Here is a 15,315-nt window from a genome sequence, read left to right as displayed (position 1 = left end):
GATGTGAATAACATGGGCTCAACCAATTCGATCCTTCTGACTTTTGATTCAAGATGAAATATTTTGAGAGATGTCCTGATGCCTAATGGGGGGGGTGTGTGTGGAAACCAGACTCTGCCTTTTTGTTTTGCAACTTCTTGCTCCGTTGCAGGAGATGGTCTCAAAGAGGGAGTAAGATCTAGAGTGTTGCAAGGAGGCAGATCAGGAAGATAAATTATTACACCTCAACCACTTCCCCTTTTCCTGTGCTGAGCAAGCTTTGCATCCGGGCTCTCTTGGTGCTGGTCTGACTCTCTGGTGAGCTGCAGCAGGCGTTTCATCTGCAGCATCTTATCTTGCGCTGATGTCCACAGCAGGAGTGATATAATCAGTAGATGGATTATAGCAGCTTAAGAGTGTTATATTGATTAAATACTTATACCTGAAGGAGCGTCTCCACCACCATCGTCCAGCCCCACTGAGGTCCAGCTCTGAGGGCCTTCTGGCGGTTCCTCGCTGTGAGAAGTGAGGTTACAGGGAACCAGGCGGAGGGCCTTCTCTGTAGTGGCACCTGCCCTGTGGAACACCCTCTCAGCAGATGTCAAGGCAACAAGCAACTACCGTATTTTACTTTTAAAAGACAACTGTTTAGGGAAGTTTTTAATGTTTGATGCTGTATTGTTTTTAATTTTCGGTTGGAAGCTGCCCAGAGTGGCTGGGGAAACCCAGCCAGATGGTGGGGGTTAATAATAATAATAATAATAATAATAATAATAATAGAATATTGAATCTTCTAATGGATTTGGTATTATGGCAGCTGCGTACAAAACATTTAAAGCCCCTCTCCAGGAATCTTGGGAACTTTGTTTTAATCCTTCACAGAGCTACAATTCATGGAATCATAGAATCATAAGAGTTGGAAGGGACCCCGAGGGACATCTAGTCCAACTCCCCTGCAATGCAGGAACCTCAAATAAGGCATCCATGACAGATGGCCATCCAACCTCCTTAAGTAAATAATTCAAAGGTACTATAGGATAGTTATATTTCAAAACACATCTTACAACATCCAACCTCCAGTCATGATCACAAACCGATGCCTTTCTTAGAATCACAGAATTGGAAAGTTGGAAGGGAACCCAAAGGTTTCTAGTCCAACCCCCTGCAATGCGGGAATCACAGGTAAGAATTCCTAATAGGTGGCCACCCAATCTCTGTTTAAAAACCTCCAGTGAAGGTGAGTCCACCATCTTCTGAGGGAGTTCCTCCCACTGTTGAACAACTCTTACCATAATTCTTCATTCAGAACACTCCAGATGACTCTCCAGCTGTTTCCTAAGTCATTTGGGGATATTTGTCTACAATTTTCCCAAGCAAAAGTTGGGGTCAAAGTAGCTTGGCTGTGGGCCATTATGGGAGATGAGCTGGTCATTTGCTATCCAAACTGGACCTTACCCAGTCACTGTGTATCAATTGGTGTGTGAAATTTACGTGTATGTAAATTAGGGGTGGGGGTGGAAGAAAATTGATTCAGTTGACACTTAAACGTGAAATCACCTAATTTCCAAAGCAATAAATGAAAACACAGCCATCTTTTGAAATTTGTGTTTCTCTGAAGTTTGCAGTTCAGTTCTCGTCACGCAATGTGCACAAAAATGCATATAACCTGGGTAAAATGTGCATATTGATGCATAAAGCAGAGAAAAGAACATGCAAAAATACATGTTTATTAGGGGAAAATGCTTTGCAGAAATCTGTATCTTTAGAGAAATTTGCACAGAAATGCTGGTGAGTTTTCATGAGGCTCAGGATTCAAATTCTGAGCAATTTGCAATCCCATGTACGTCTATTTGGAAATAAGTTTCTACTAGTTGCCTAGAGAAGCAGGTGGTGCTGTGTGGTCTAAACCACAGAGTCTAGAGCTTGCTGATCAGAAGGTCGGCGGTTCGAACCCTCGCGACGGGGTGAGCTCCCTTTGCTTGGTCCCTGCTCCTGCCAACCTAGCAGTTCGAAAGCACGTCAAAGTGCTAGTAAATAGGTACTGCTCCAGCGGGAAGGTAAACGGCATTTCCGTGCGCTGCTCTGGTTTGCCAGAAGCGGCTTAGTCATGCTGGCCACATGACCTGGAAGCTGTACGCTGGTTCCCTCGGCCAATAAAGTGAGATGAGTGCCACAACCCCAGAGTCATCCATGACTGGACCTAATGGTCAGGGGTCCCTTTACCTTTAGTCAGTGCCTCCTGAGCATGATGGCTATGTTCTCCTTCCACTGTTGGAGGCAGTGTGCCTTTGAACACCTGTTTCTGGGGCTCCCAAGTGGGGAGAGTTGCTCTTGTGCTCAAGTCCCACTTGTGGGCTTCCCATAAATATCTGGTCAGCCACTGTGAGGAAATCACTCTGCCCTCCCATTGAAATTGTAATTGCTAGGGATTTTTAACTGCATGCTCATTATTCAAACTACGACTCCCAGGAAACTTTGTGGGAAGCCATAGCAGTTAAAAGGGTATACAGAACAACATCATTTTGCAATGCGTATCTGCTGAGTAGAGAGAGAAAGGGTATTGTGGGTGACTTCATTCGGCAAACATTTTGGAGTTCCTGTTTGTACATATTAGGAACAGAAAGTATAGTTGTTTTGAAACAAGTAGACAGATCATGAACTACTCATTGTCTGAGGAGTTCCTCTCTTTTAGAAAGAAAATGCCCCTTTCTTCACCTTCCAAAGACAAGATAGCTGTTTTTAAAGACACTTGAAGGCTGTCACCCACGTTCATGTTCAGTAAGCTGGTTTTTTGACAGTGGGATAAAAGGAATGTGTTTAAATCACGTGTGTTTGTGTGCATGCTTATAGAAATGCAAAGCGATTCTTCTCTCAAAACACCTTAGTTAGTAAGAGAGGACCTGACCTGGTAGAAGTGTATAAAATAATGGAGGAAAAGGATAGAGAAAAGCTCTTCTCCCTCTCTCATAACACTAGAACTTGTGGACGTCCAATAAAGAATGTTTGGAAGATTCACGACAGGCAAATTGAAGTGTTTCTTAACACAGCGTGTAGTGAAATTACAGAACTTGCTCCTACAAGATATGCTCTTGGATGGCTTTAGAGGAGGATTTGAAGAGAAGGCTACTAGCCATGATTACTGTATACTATCTCTACTGTATGTTTCTGAATGCCTTGGCCTGATGCAGCAGAACTCATCTTATGTTCTTGAGTGTATCAATCAAGGTCCAAGCTTGAGACCCTTAAAAATGACATTGAGCGCTCAGAAGAAGTAGAAAAAGAAGAAGCATGTAAGGTAAATTGGCACAGACCTCCTTGTTTCTTTACACCAATTTATTGTGCCTCCAAGACTCAGGCTTTCAAAAAGAAAAAAGAAAAGAAGGGACTCTTCTGTATTGTGATGGCAGATATAAATGGGTGGATGGAACGGAGGACATGGAGCTTGACTTAAGATGGCTGGTGTTGGGAGAGAGGAAGGGGCACAGCAGGCACTGGACTGGGGTACAGAGCTCTCTAGGGCCACCAGACCCCCAGACCCCAGCCACTGGGAGGCATGCCCAGGCTCTCACTCATTTCTGAGCGTGCAGATGCGGCCCACATTTTCCCCCGTTTTACTTGGTGAACTAAAAGGGCAGAGAAGTTGCATTTGGAAACCAATCAGGCGGCAACCAATCAGGCGGCTAGGATTCCAGACTTGGTGCCAGATCCCATGTTTATGCTGGAGTTATGACACTTCCGTTCCAGCAAGCTTATACCCGGAGGCAATGTGGGTGTCTTTTCGAATGGGCTAGGGATGTGGCTCACACACTTTGGGGACATTTAAAGAGAGGCCATGGCTTGGTGTGTCTATAAAGTAAGAGCTGACTAGGTTTGGTGGTGCCGATAACTTCTTCCCAGGGTTGACTACGGCCCTTCTGGTTCTGGAGTGTAGATGACCAAGGGTTGGCTGTTCCTGCCCTTATCGTGCCAGCAGACATCAAAGAAGGGGTAGACAGTGCCCGTGAAGCGCTCGTGGAAGGCAAACATGGGAACCAAGTTGTCTTCATCACTGGCGTCGTAGAAGGCAAGGATGCCGTCATCAAAGCTCAGGTAGATGCCGATACGGCTGGGCTTCCCCTCCAGCTTCAGCGACTGTGGGTCCTTGTGTTCCACATGGGCCTCATACGTCTTGCCTTCCTTGCAGCCCACCAGCCAAAAGCCATTGGAGGGGGTGGCATGGAGCCGGCCCTTGCGCCCTGCCTCGGCTGAGATGAGGCCCAGAGCCCAGCGGGGCTTGTCGCTCACTATCACCTCCCAGTAATGCTCGCCTTGTGAGAAGCTCTGGTGCGACACCAGGCAGTTGGACTTATCGAAGCGCTGCGGGTCATCGGTGCTCACGGCTTGCTTGTGCTCCACGCACTCCACTCGCTTGCCGTTCTCGTTCACCACCAGGTTAGCTTGGGCCGTGTCTGGGTCAAAGGTGAGGTTCTCCAAGGCTGGGGAGGAGGAAGAAGGTGAGGTCAGGGGACAAGTGCAACTATGGACATCTGAAGCTGACTAGCAGGTGCTCTCTGGGGAGATGCTACCAGAGATTGAACCTGGACCTTCTACATGCCAAGCAGATGGGCTACCACTGAGCCATGACTTTTCCCTTCATTTACTTTTCTTAAGGCAAGGAGTAAATCCACAGATGGGATTTCCATGCTTTATTTTTGGAACAAAAATACTTGGAATCATATTGCTCATTTTAATGTGCTAAGTTGCACAATGAACCACAAAGGGATGTTGGTTTTTCGGTTGTGAGGGGAATTTGACTGGTCTTACAGATGCTGCAAGATATGTCATTTCCTTTGCATAGTTTTCCTGATCAAGATCACCCCTCTCAAAGGTGCTATTAGTGCAGTTTGATGGAGTGGGGGGGGGGGAGATGAGCACAATAAATACCTGTTCCCCTTCTAGTAGCATCTAGGAGGGGAGGCAATGTAGGACAGGGAAACAGCAGGGAATGGGACACCACTGCTGTAGGCAGAACTTCAGGCTCCCACAGCTGCTTTTAGTATTAAAAAGTCAAAGGACGTCCAGTCATGGCACTCTTGATTCACTCCTAAGATTTCTGGTGCTTCAAGGGTAAAGCTGCAGTATCCTGCTGAGTCCCTTTCTCCTTTCACTGATTGGCTAATGTAGAAACCAATGAATGTATGCAGATTTCCTGCATTTGCATAATTTATCTGAGCTGCAGGTATCAGCTTCCCCAGGTGTGGAATATGGGTTACCTGGATGAATTTTTTTAAAAACCTTGTTCAGAAAAGTACACATAGCCTTGTCCAATAGCTCCTCCCTCCTTGGATCTCTACCTGGCATGAGTGCACGGAACATCTTCCTCCAGACTTGGAACTTGAACTCATCTGAAATGATGGGGAGTTGGATGTCCATGCGAGCAATTGGAGGGGACTCTCCAAGAATCTTCTGCAATCTACAGAAAGGAAAAGAAGGTGTGCATTGGGGGGTGGGGGGGAATAGAAACCCAAATTGCCACTCCCCCACCTCCAGAAATTCAAGGGCATCGTTCCTCCTCTAAACTTTCACACTGCTATCTTAAAGCTCTGCACCAGTGGTTCCCAAATCCCTCCCCGCCATGGACCACTTGAAACTTGCTGAGAGTCTTGGCAGATGACTAAGTTATTTGTCTGCCTGCTGGAGCAACTGTAAAGTGCTGTGCTCAGTGCTGTATGGTTTTTAATTGTATCTTAACTGCTTATTTTATTTCTTGTATTGTACAGTGGTACCTTGGGTTACATACACTTCAGGTTACATACGCTTCAGGTTACACACTCCGCTAACCCAGAAATAGTGCTTCAGGTTAAGAACTTTGCTTCAGGATAACTACAGAAATCGGGCTACGGCGGCGCGGCGGCAGCAGGAGGCCCCATTAGCTAAAGTGGTGCTTCAGATTAAGAACAGTTTCAGGTTAAGAACGGACCTCCAGAACGAATTAAGTACATAACCCGAGGTACCACCATATTGCCATTTGAATTCCATAGAATTCAAATTGTAAGTGAACTTCACACACACATTGAGGACCACCTGAATGAAGCTTGCGGACCATTGATGGTCCATGGACCACAGTTTGGGAACCCTGCTCTGCTCTGCACAGTTCAAGTTCTGAAGATTTTCAGCAGTGGAAAGAGCATCCCAAAATGCTGGTCAGACAAAGGTTTGCAGAAGTACAAATAAATATAAGTAAAGAAATAGCCAAGAGAGGAAAGCCTTGCAAACAACCAAACGAGGACTGAGCATTCTCACTGGGCACAGAATGCAGTCTCTCTCTCTCTCTCTCTCTCTCTCTCTCTCTCTCTCTGTGTGTGTGTTTTAAACAGAGAGTAAGGAGAATGAAACATTTTTGAAGATAGCAGAGCTGGGGGACTGGCTGGCATCCTGAACAAGCACATTCCACACTGCATTCCACTATAATGCAGGTTTCAACACAGTATTCAAGTAAAACAAGTGTAATGCAAAAGGAAACCTGTCATATTGAGGATCAAATTGAACTAGAATGGTGTTCAGATTATTGGAAAGCACCTGAATGTGCTTCCTGCAGCACCTCTCAGGTGGGCACCATTGCCATTCTCAGAGAACAAGGGAAGTTTTCATGGTGAGTTCTGGCACCTCTTTTTCTAGAAGAAAAAAGGTGAGTTTTTGTTGCTGTTGTAAAGAGTGGTATGGTGAAAGGTGACTGACTTAATACAAAGCTAGGTTGTCTCACTGTGTTACAGTGGTACCTTGGTTTAAGTACTTAATTTGTTCCCGAGGTCCATTCTTAACCTGAAACTGTTCTTAACCTGAAGCACCACTTCCTGCTGCCGCTGCGTGCCCAATTTTTGTTCTTATCCTGAAGCAAAGTTCTTAACCCGAAGCACTATTTCTGGGTTAGTGGAGTGTGTAACCTCAAACGTATGCAACATGAAGCGTATGTAACCCGAGGTACCACTGTATTTATCTACCATTTATTAACAAAGATTAATAAGCCACTTAATGAAAACTGTGTCTTATCTGCACAAGAGCAGTCATTGGCATTTCATGGATGGCATATTTCTGAATGGTTTGATCCTAACATAGGAACAGAGGGTCCCAGGAGGTCTGGAGGAATGTTATATATGTGGAGAGAAGGTCTTGTTCTGCTCATGAGGAGGTGGGTGAGGGCAGGACAGGGTCATGCCAAGCTTAGGCAGAGCTCAGGGTTTAGAAAGGGACAGCTGCTCACCTGCTGGCCACCATACAGTATTTCTGCAGAGAAAAGAAAGAGCTTAGATTAGAATAATAAGAAGCAGCTGCTATGCCCTATTCCAGTAGGTATCAAATTTCTTTCCCCCAGGGACCACTTGAAAATTGCTTGAAAAGTCTTGGCAGAGCATTAAATGATTTTTCTGCCTTCTGTAGCAATCACAATGTGCTGTGCTGGGCACTGTATGGTTTTTAACTGTATTTTTCTATTGCTGCTTCATTTCTTACGTTGTTCACTATTGTATTAAGGAAATACAATAAAAGAAAAGAAAAGAAAAGAAAAGAAAGCAGCAATAAAAGCACAATGAAAAATCAGCAATGTTTTAATTTCATTTGTTTATGTAATACAATTTTTATACACCATATAAAACAAAACATTAAAATCCTTGATCATGTGAGGATGGGTGTATTTCAGGGAGAAGTCATAGGGGGAAAAGATAAAATTGGTACCTGGGGGGTTCTAGGATGGGGGTGGGAAGTTCAGTATTTTGGAACTATGAATTATGTAACCCAATTATGTACAAAAAATATGCTTTGCATATCTAGCTCCAATCTCTGGCATCTCCAATAGGGCTGGGGAAGATTTCTGTCCAGTTGGGTAGCCAATATGGTGCTCTCCAGATGGCGCTGGACTACAACTCCCATCATCCCTGACCATGCAGGCTGAGCCTGATGTGAGTTGGAGTCCAGCAACATCTAGAGGGCACCATATTGGCTAGTTCAGGGGCTTTCAACCGTAGGTCTACAGGTGTTGGTCTACAACGCCCATAATCCTCAGACAGCTTAACCAATGCACAAAGATGATGGGTGTTGTAGTCCAACGTCTGCAGACCATAGGAGAGTTTTACCACATGATACAGACTCTCCAATTGTCCCTAGTTTCCAGGAACGTCCCTGAGTCAGAGAAGCTATCCTGGTTCCTGATTTGATCCTGGAATGTCCCACTTTTCCTTAGGATGTCCCTATTTTCATTGGAGAAATGTTGGAGGGTCCGGAGTTATCCGACCCCCCCCCCAAGCCGTCTGAAGGCAATCCTGTATAGGGAAGGGTTTAATGTTTTGTTCTGTTTTTTATATGTTGGAAGCTGCCCAGAGTGGCTGGGGCATCCCAGTAAGATGTGTCAGGTATAAATAGTAGAATTATCATTATGGAATGGGATGTCCCTATTTTCATCAGAGAAATGTTGGAGGGTATGCATGATAAACTGCTCAGTTTAAACCGGCTTGTCCACTGGAGTGATTTACAAGACCAGGTAAGTCTGGTGCCAGATAGGAAGGCCTTCAAAAACTGATACCTACCTTCATCCTCTGGTGGGCCTCAGCTGCAGTGATGATGTTGTGTCCTTTGTGTTTGCCCAGGGAAGCGCACACCCCACAGATGACCTGCCGGTCCTGCTCGCAGTACACGCTCAGTGGGTCCAGGTGCTCCTCGCAGTGGTCTCGGGGCACCTGCCGGAAGCTCTCCACCAGGTGCTCCATCTGTTGGTTGATGCACAGCTGTTCCACCTTGGTGATGGCCTGGCAGGTGGGGCACCCTGTGCTCTTGCCATCCTCTTCCTTAGGCACCTTGGACAAGCAATCCTGGCAGAAGGTGTGGCCACATTCTGCCGTCACGGGAGATTGGAAGAGCTTGAGGCAGATGGGGCAGCTGAGGTCCTGGTGCATGCCCTGAATGAGAGGCTTCTTCGACATGGTGGCGGAAAGAGCAGGAACCTGGGGCCAAAAGAGCTTGCACCTGAGATTTTGAACCCATGTTCTATTTTTATTTCGCTTAACCACACACATATCAGACCGCCAGTGCCTACTTATTCTCTTCACTGGGGCAGGCACCCACCAGAAATTGGAAATACGCTATTATTACTACCACCAACACTATTTATTATTTATTTGTTGCATTTATATCTCAGCTTTGTGCTCGAGGTGGCATATATGGTTCTCTCTTTCCTCATCGAATCCCCATGACAACTTTGTGAGGTAGTTTAGGCTGAGACGCAGTGACTCTCTGGCCCAAGGTCACCCTGTCAGCTTCATGGCAGAGTGCGGAATTTGAACCTTGGTCTTTCCCAGGTCCTAGTCCAACGCTCTAACCACTGTACCGCACTGACTCGTTTAGAATTGTTACTGTAACATCACAGTTCTTTTAGGCTGGAGAAGCTTCCGTACAGATTCTTAGGGGAGTTGGAGACTGAGGGAGAGACAGGAGATTCTGGTGAGAGAGACCAGAGAGACTGCGGAGATTATAGTGGATCATAAAAGATCAGCCAGAGAAGAGAGCAGTGCATCTTCCTCAACCAGACTATGAGACCTCTACTTCCCAGAGGCTTCTCAGAGTTCCCTGGGAAGAGGGATTTGATTGTTAAACCGCTCGGAGCGTTGTAGCTCTGTGAGGGGAAGAGGGACCTCCTAACAACTCTCAGCACCCTTAACAAACCACAGCTCCCAGGATCCTTTGGAGGAACTCCTTAAAGTGGTATCATGATGCTTTAAATGCGTGGTGTGGATGTGACCTTAGTCAATGTTTCTCAAGCCTGGGTCCTCAGCTGCTGTTGGACTACAACTCCCATCATTCCCGGCATGCTAGCGAGGGATGATGGGAGTTGTAGTCCAACAGCCGCTTGGGACCCAACTTTGAGAAGCCGTGTGTGAATTTGTGGGAGAAACCCATTTCAACCCAGGCTCTCCCTGATTCACGGCTCAGTCTCTTAGCAACTGTCCTGCATGATAAAAGCACCAAAAGCTGGTGCCTTTCTCAAAGTGGGAATCCCAGGCTTGTTGCTCAATTGCAGAAGACTAGTGCAGTTCTTCTGAGCAAGCAACCCGTGATTTCCTTGCTTTCGCCACCTCTTCCTCCCAGGTCCCGTCCTACTCAGGGCTGACTCAGGCTGAGCTATTGCAAGCTGGAGAGGAATGTGATGCCTGCAAAGCAGCTGCTGGATAATCTACAGGCCAAGCTGACAAATGCCCTATAAATAGTTCAGAAGGGGAAACTGCCATGGTAACAGGAGCCCTGCTCTGCCTTGTGGTATATTCTTGCATTTCCCGATAAACTGCTTAGCGTTCATGATGCTGGTTGTTGCGGTGTTCTGGGCTGCATGGCACGGTAAATTCGGATCTAGACAATGTAGTTTACATCTGCAGTCTTCAATTTCATCGCCTCTGTGACCGGCTTTTATTTTTATCCTGCCTTTCGTCTAAGGAGCATGGGCAGCATACACTGTTCTCTCTCTCTCTCTCTCTTTGCCCCTTCTCAAGTTTATCAGAACAAGCTGTGTTGTGGGTTAGGCTGAGAGATTGACATTGATTAAGCCAAAGTCACCCAGTGATGACCTTGGGCATTAAGCAGGGATATGAACTGAAGGCTTCCTGGATCTCTGCTCAATTCTCCACACAGCCTCTCAATGAGGGACGCAGGAGAAATGCAGTTTGGTTGGCATTTTAATGTGTGGCTGCCTAATCCACATTTCCTGAAACAATGCATGAACACAGCTAAGCATTGAATGCTGCACTTCTCCAACTTTTCCAACACAGGTCTCCAACCATTGCATTGCATTGCAGGTGCATAGGTAAAGGTAAAGGTAAAGGGACCCCTGACCATTAGGTCCAGTCGTGACCGACTCTGGGGTTGCGGCGCTCATCTCGCTTTATTGGCCGAGGGAGCCGGCGTTTGTCCACAGACAGCTTCTGGGTCATGTGGCCAGCATGACTAAGCTGCTTCTGGCGAACCAGAGCAGCACACAGAAACGCCATTTACCTTCCCACTGGAGCGGTACCTATTTATCTACTTGCACTTTGACGTGCTTTTGAACTGCTAGGTTGGCAGGAGCAGGGACCGAGCAGCGGGAGCTCACCCCGTCACGGGGATTCGAACCGCCGACCTTCTGATCGACAAGTCCTAGGCTCCGTGGTTTAACCCATAGCAGGTGTACTATTAGGGGAAGGTGTACATAAACATGCATATATTAGGTAAAATAACACCTATAAATGCATTATATGAGGGGGAAATGCATTTTAGTAAAAACATCCTGATGAACTTTCATGATAAGCTAATTCTAGATGGCAATAGAGAAAACATGTGTTTCCTTTTTCAAAGGAATTTGGGCCAAGTTGGATTCAGTGGATTAACCTAAGCCTTGAAAAGCAGAGTGGTCTGAAAGGGGAAGTGGAGAAGAGTGACATTCTTCCTGCTGCAGCTCTGTGTACTTTCTGGGGGAGGAAAAAGGAACTGCCCTCACCACCTCATGACAAAGGGGCCAGTGAGTGGGTTATGTGACCAGAGGCTTTGTGGGCACCAGGGGGAGAATTCAATGGCATCGCTGTGCCCATGGGACCATGTTGGCAACCCCTGCTCCATCACATCCCTGAAAGTGGCACCTTTGGGATGTTATCTTAGCCTTTCAAGGGATACAAGAAGCCCTCTGAAAGCCTTACCTAGATTTCCCAAGGATCAAGCATCAGATCCAGCTTTAAGGTATAGACGTCCCAGCTTCAGAGTCCTTCCAACATTATATTATAACTCTCCATATCGTGCCTTTCTGCCTAGGACCACCTGGCTCATCTAATCTCCTTTTACAGAACAACCTGCAGCATCCACCTCACCTTTAATTTATGCTTGCAGTGGAGGCCCAGCAATAAATTCAAAAATGGGTGCAAATGCCAGATAGGTACTTGCTGGCTGCAAAGAACAGGGGCTGTGCGGCCCAAGACTTTCGTCTTATCTGCTGCACTCAACTGGGCAGCGTTTGGACTTTTCTCCCCTCCGTCACTCCCTCCCACATTTGAAGAACCTGCAATACCCACCAGGTATTTTTTTTAATTAAAAATTATCTGTTTAACCAACCCTTAAATAAAATGCCAGCCCAATCCTCTAGCTTTTGGGGATGTATCTGGAACATGGTTAAAGGCATGAAGTAAGAAGCGGAAGAGAAAGAAAGAAAAAGAAAGAAAGGAAGATCTTACTAGGACAGACAAGCGTTGAAGAGAGGCAGCAGCGTCCAGAGAGGGAACAGCCAGAGATCAGAAAGGCAGCAAGGAGACACCAACCATCCCAGGACGGGCACAGAAGCCAAGTGAATGACCCTTGGTCCCACCCAGTTCTAACTATATATAGCTCTATAGGGCACCGTACTTCTGGGAAGGCTGGGGTGCGGGGGGTGCCCTGGAGGAAAAGGCGGCTGGTGTGTGGGAGGATTCCTCCCCCTCACCAAAGATGCCACTCAAATGACTTGGCCCAAGAATATTCATTCCTTGATGCAGCCTTCTCTGCAGATTCAAGGGCGCCTCCTAGAGGCAAAGGCCCGACATTGTTGCATAAAATACATAACTCCCTGCTTGTTCCCATGCGGGGAGGGCAAGGGACAGCCCCTTAGTTGCATTCTTGAGTGCATGGAGCAGTTGAGGGCTGGGGAAAGTGGAAGCTCTAGAGTTTCCTAGCAAAGGATATTGCAGACTGACAGGCAACTTGACCATTACATTTGGCATTTGGGGATTTTCAGGAACAGGCAGAGGGAACTGAGCTGGGTGGAATAAGACATGGGTGGGGGATGAAGCTCGATCTTCTGGGTGAGTCATGGACTGGGTGGTATTTGGGGTGAACACTGGGTACAGGAGGTGATTAGATGGTGAACCTGCACCACGACTGTGTATCAGGATGGGGTTTTTTTCTGGCCCTGTGGGCAGTGCCAGATTTACATATAAGCTAAACAAGCTAAAGCCTAGGACCCCACTCTCTAGGGCGCCTGAAAAAATTTAAGGGGGAAAAAACTGGATACTTCTTCTTAATTGTATTTCAGTTCAACAATTGCTTTGATATAATACATATTTTGTTATGTGCAAATGGCTATAGATACCTAATAGGTCCATAAATTACCATATAGCATATATTCAACACGAAAAACAGCGACAATTTGTTGTTGACAAAGGACAGCTGGACATATAAAGGGCCCCATTACCTTCAGTAGCTTAGGGCCTCATCAAACCTAAATACGGCCTTGCCTGTGAGCCAACTTTGTGTTGTCCCACCCACCTGTCAAAATCTCAGATGTGGAGTTCCCATGCTTGGGAACGGCAGCACAAGAGGCCTTGACAACCTGACGGTTTGCAAGCCAGTTTGTGTTGCTCCTTTCAACCTCTGATTCTGGTGGCTTCAAAAAAAGAAGCTCCGTAAGGGAGAAATTGCTTCCACTGCATGGAAACTGCTCCCTGCCGACTTGAGAATGGTGCCCTCCTACCAACCATCCGCTGACAGGCAGTTGGGGTGGCCCTGCTCCAGAAAAGGGTCAGTTGGGAAGCCACTTTGTCTGGATGGTTCCCTTGAAGCCCTGCCCTTACCTGCCCCACACCTGACATAACATAGGACATCAGGTGTAGTGTGGGGGAAGTGGCTTCCCAAAAGCAGCCTGGTGGGCCATGTTTGGAGATTCCCTGCCCTGCTGTATCACTTCAGACTGAAAATGGAAGCCCAGGTGTGCTCTGGTCCAGGTTTGCCAGGGAGAAAAGGTTCCAGCCCAGGCATCATCCTGGCACCTCTGTTTTCCAGAAGCACTGCCTGCAATCTGAAGTGGCACAGCACTGACACAATTTTACATGATCCCCTCCTCCTCCAAGGACCTTACAACAACCCTGCGAGAAAAGTTAGGAAGATTGGTGTCTTATTAGTTGCGGTCCAAGCTTCAGGTCTAGTGAGGAATCTTTGAAGGAATGGGGGCTGTGACCCTGAGCCTTAAATCTGAAAGCCTGTCTCCCTCTCAACTGGTCCAGTGCAGAGTGATTAACTACCCAGCATTGTTTGGTACCATAGGCCAGGGTCAGCAAGGTTTATCTTGCCTGGGCCGGATTGGTCCTGCAGAGATCCCTTCGTGGGCTGGATCGCGTAATTTCTGGTGCTGCGGAAGCGAGTCCCCACGCCACGCCAGTTTAGCGCAGTGCGCGAGCGGGCAACTCAGTTTGGGGGCGGTTCATGGGGTGGTCAAACGAACTCCGTGTGCCACTTCTGGCCCGTGGGCCTTAGGTTGCTGACTCCTGCCATAGGCTATGCAGCCATCCATGCTGCCACCCAACTGCAAACTTTGTCAAGCTCTTCCCTTGAAGCAGCCCTACAGAGGCACCTAGTGGCTGACTTGCGGCGCCTCCTCACTTCCTGGCTGGGTTTGTTTCTAGATGGCCTGTTCTGGATGAATGCGTAATGATTTGTTTGCTGGGAGATTGGACAGTGCTGGCTGTTGAATGAGCATTGAATAGGCTAAGCAAATCAGTCTCTTAAGCTTAAGCCAAGAAAGAGTATTCTCTATAAGATTGAGTATCAATATACATATCAAGACTTTGAGATTAGGCCACTGAAGAAGCCTGGAAAACTATCTTGGGGGTGTGCTACCTGAAAGCCCCAGTAAAAGGGCTCCATTGGGGGCGGACAGCGGCCTCTTGATTATTTGGACTGCCAGGGCGAAACAGGTGCAAAACGCCGGCACCCTGTCGTCTACAACTTTATTGTCTACAACTCCACTAGCATCTCTTGGTATTGTGAATAACACCGAACTTACCTTTGGTTGGTATCTTCATGAACTTATCTAAAAGACTGAGTTAAGCATTTGAAAAATCTATTGAAACCAGACATTATAAGTTCATCTTAGGTTGGGTAGTTCGCAAGTCTCTGTGGCTTTGTTTAATGTTTTGTATTTTTCCTCATAAGGTTGATAAAGTATGTATAATTATGTATAATTATTGTTCTGTGTTGCATGAGTGTTGCATGAGTCACACTACTGCTATTGAAAGAGCATTGGCTTCTGATTTGTTTGTGGGGAGGTGAGATGACTTTGCATCCAAGTAAGTCCTATCCTACACTTTCCAACACATTTCCCCTTCACTTTCCTTATCACAAAAGTCTGGTCTTTGGGAGAAGCGGATTGATTGCACAGGACCTCCCAGTCAACTGTCATTGCACAACCTGAAATTGCTGATATGTGATTGCATCCCACCCGAAAATAGCAACAGTCTGGAAGCACCCTGAGTCGGCAGCATTCCCCTATTAGCCTGGTTTCCAGGAAACGTTTGCACAAAGATGACTCCAGAGCAGAGCCTAGAG

General features: G+C 46.7%; 1 protein-coding gene across 1 annotated transcript; it reads right to left on the bottom strand.

Moving 5' to 3' along the window:
* Positions 1-3,294: 3,294 nt before the first annotated feature.
* TRIM72 (tripartite motif containing 72) lies at positions 3,295-12,353 on the bottom strand. Its single transcript, XM_082195274.1, has 5 exons — positions 12,195-12,353; positions 8,524-8,951; positions 7,220-7,261; positions 5,313-5,431; positions 3,295-4,454 (listed from the first exon to the last, which is right to left on the bottom strand). Exons 2-5 carry the CDS (start codon positions 8,928-8,930, stop codon positions 3,883-3,885), a joined length of 1,140 nt encoding a protein of 379 aa, XP_082051400.1. The 5' UTR covers positions 8,931-8,951; positions 12,195-12,353; the 3' UTR covers positions 3,295-3,882.
* Positions 12,354-15,315: the final 2,962 nt, after the last annotated feature.

Source organism: Podarcis vaucheri, assembly GCF_965113315.1.
Source record: "Podarcis vaucheri genome assembly, chromosome: 13".
In the NCBI taxonomy this organism is placed as follows: domain Eukaryota; kingdom Metazoa; phylum Chordata; class Lepidosauria; order Squamata; family Lacertidae; genus Podarcis; species Podarcis vaucheri.
The sequence above is the reverse complement of the archived record's forward strand: the minus strand, read 5'-3'. Positions and strand labels throughout refer to the sequence as shown.

What these genes read in the sequence shown, in the direction of transcription:
- TRIM72 (XM_082195274.1), bottom strand. Translation starts at nt 8,930, where the DNA reads ATGTCGAAGAAGCCTCTCATTCAGGGCATGCACCAGGACCTCAGCTGC. An exon ending in TACTGTATGGTGGCCAGCAG is followed by an intron (nt 5,432 to 7,219) that starts GTGAGCAGCTGT and finishes TCCTTTCTGTAG; the next exon opens with ATTGCAGAAGATTCTTGGAG. An exon ending in GTTCCGTGCACTCATGCCAG is followed by an intron (nt 4,455 to 5,312) that starts GTAGAGATCCAA and finishes CCTCCTCCCCAG; the next exon opens with CCTTGGAGAACCTCACCTTT.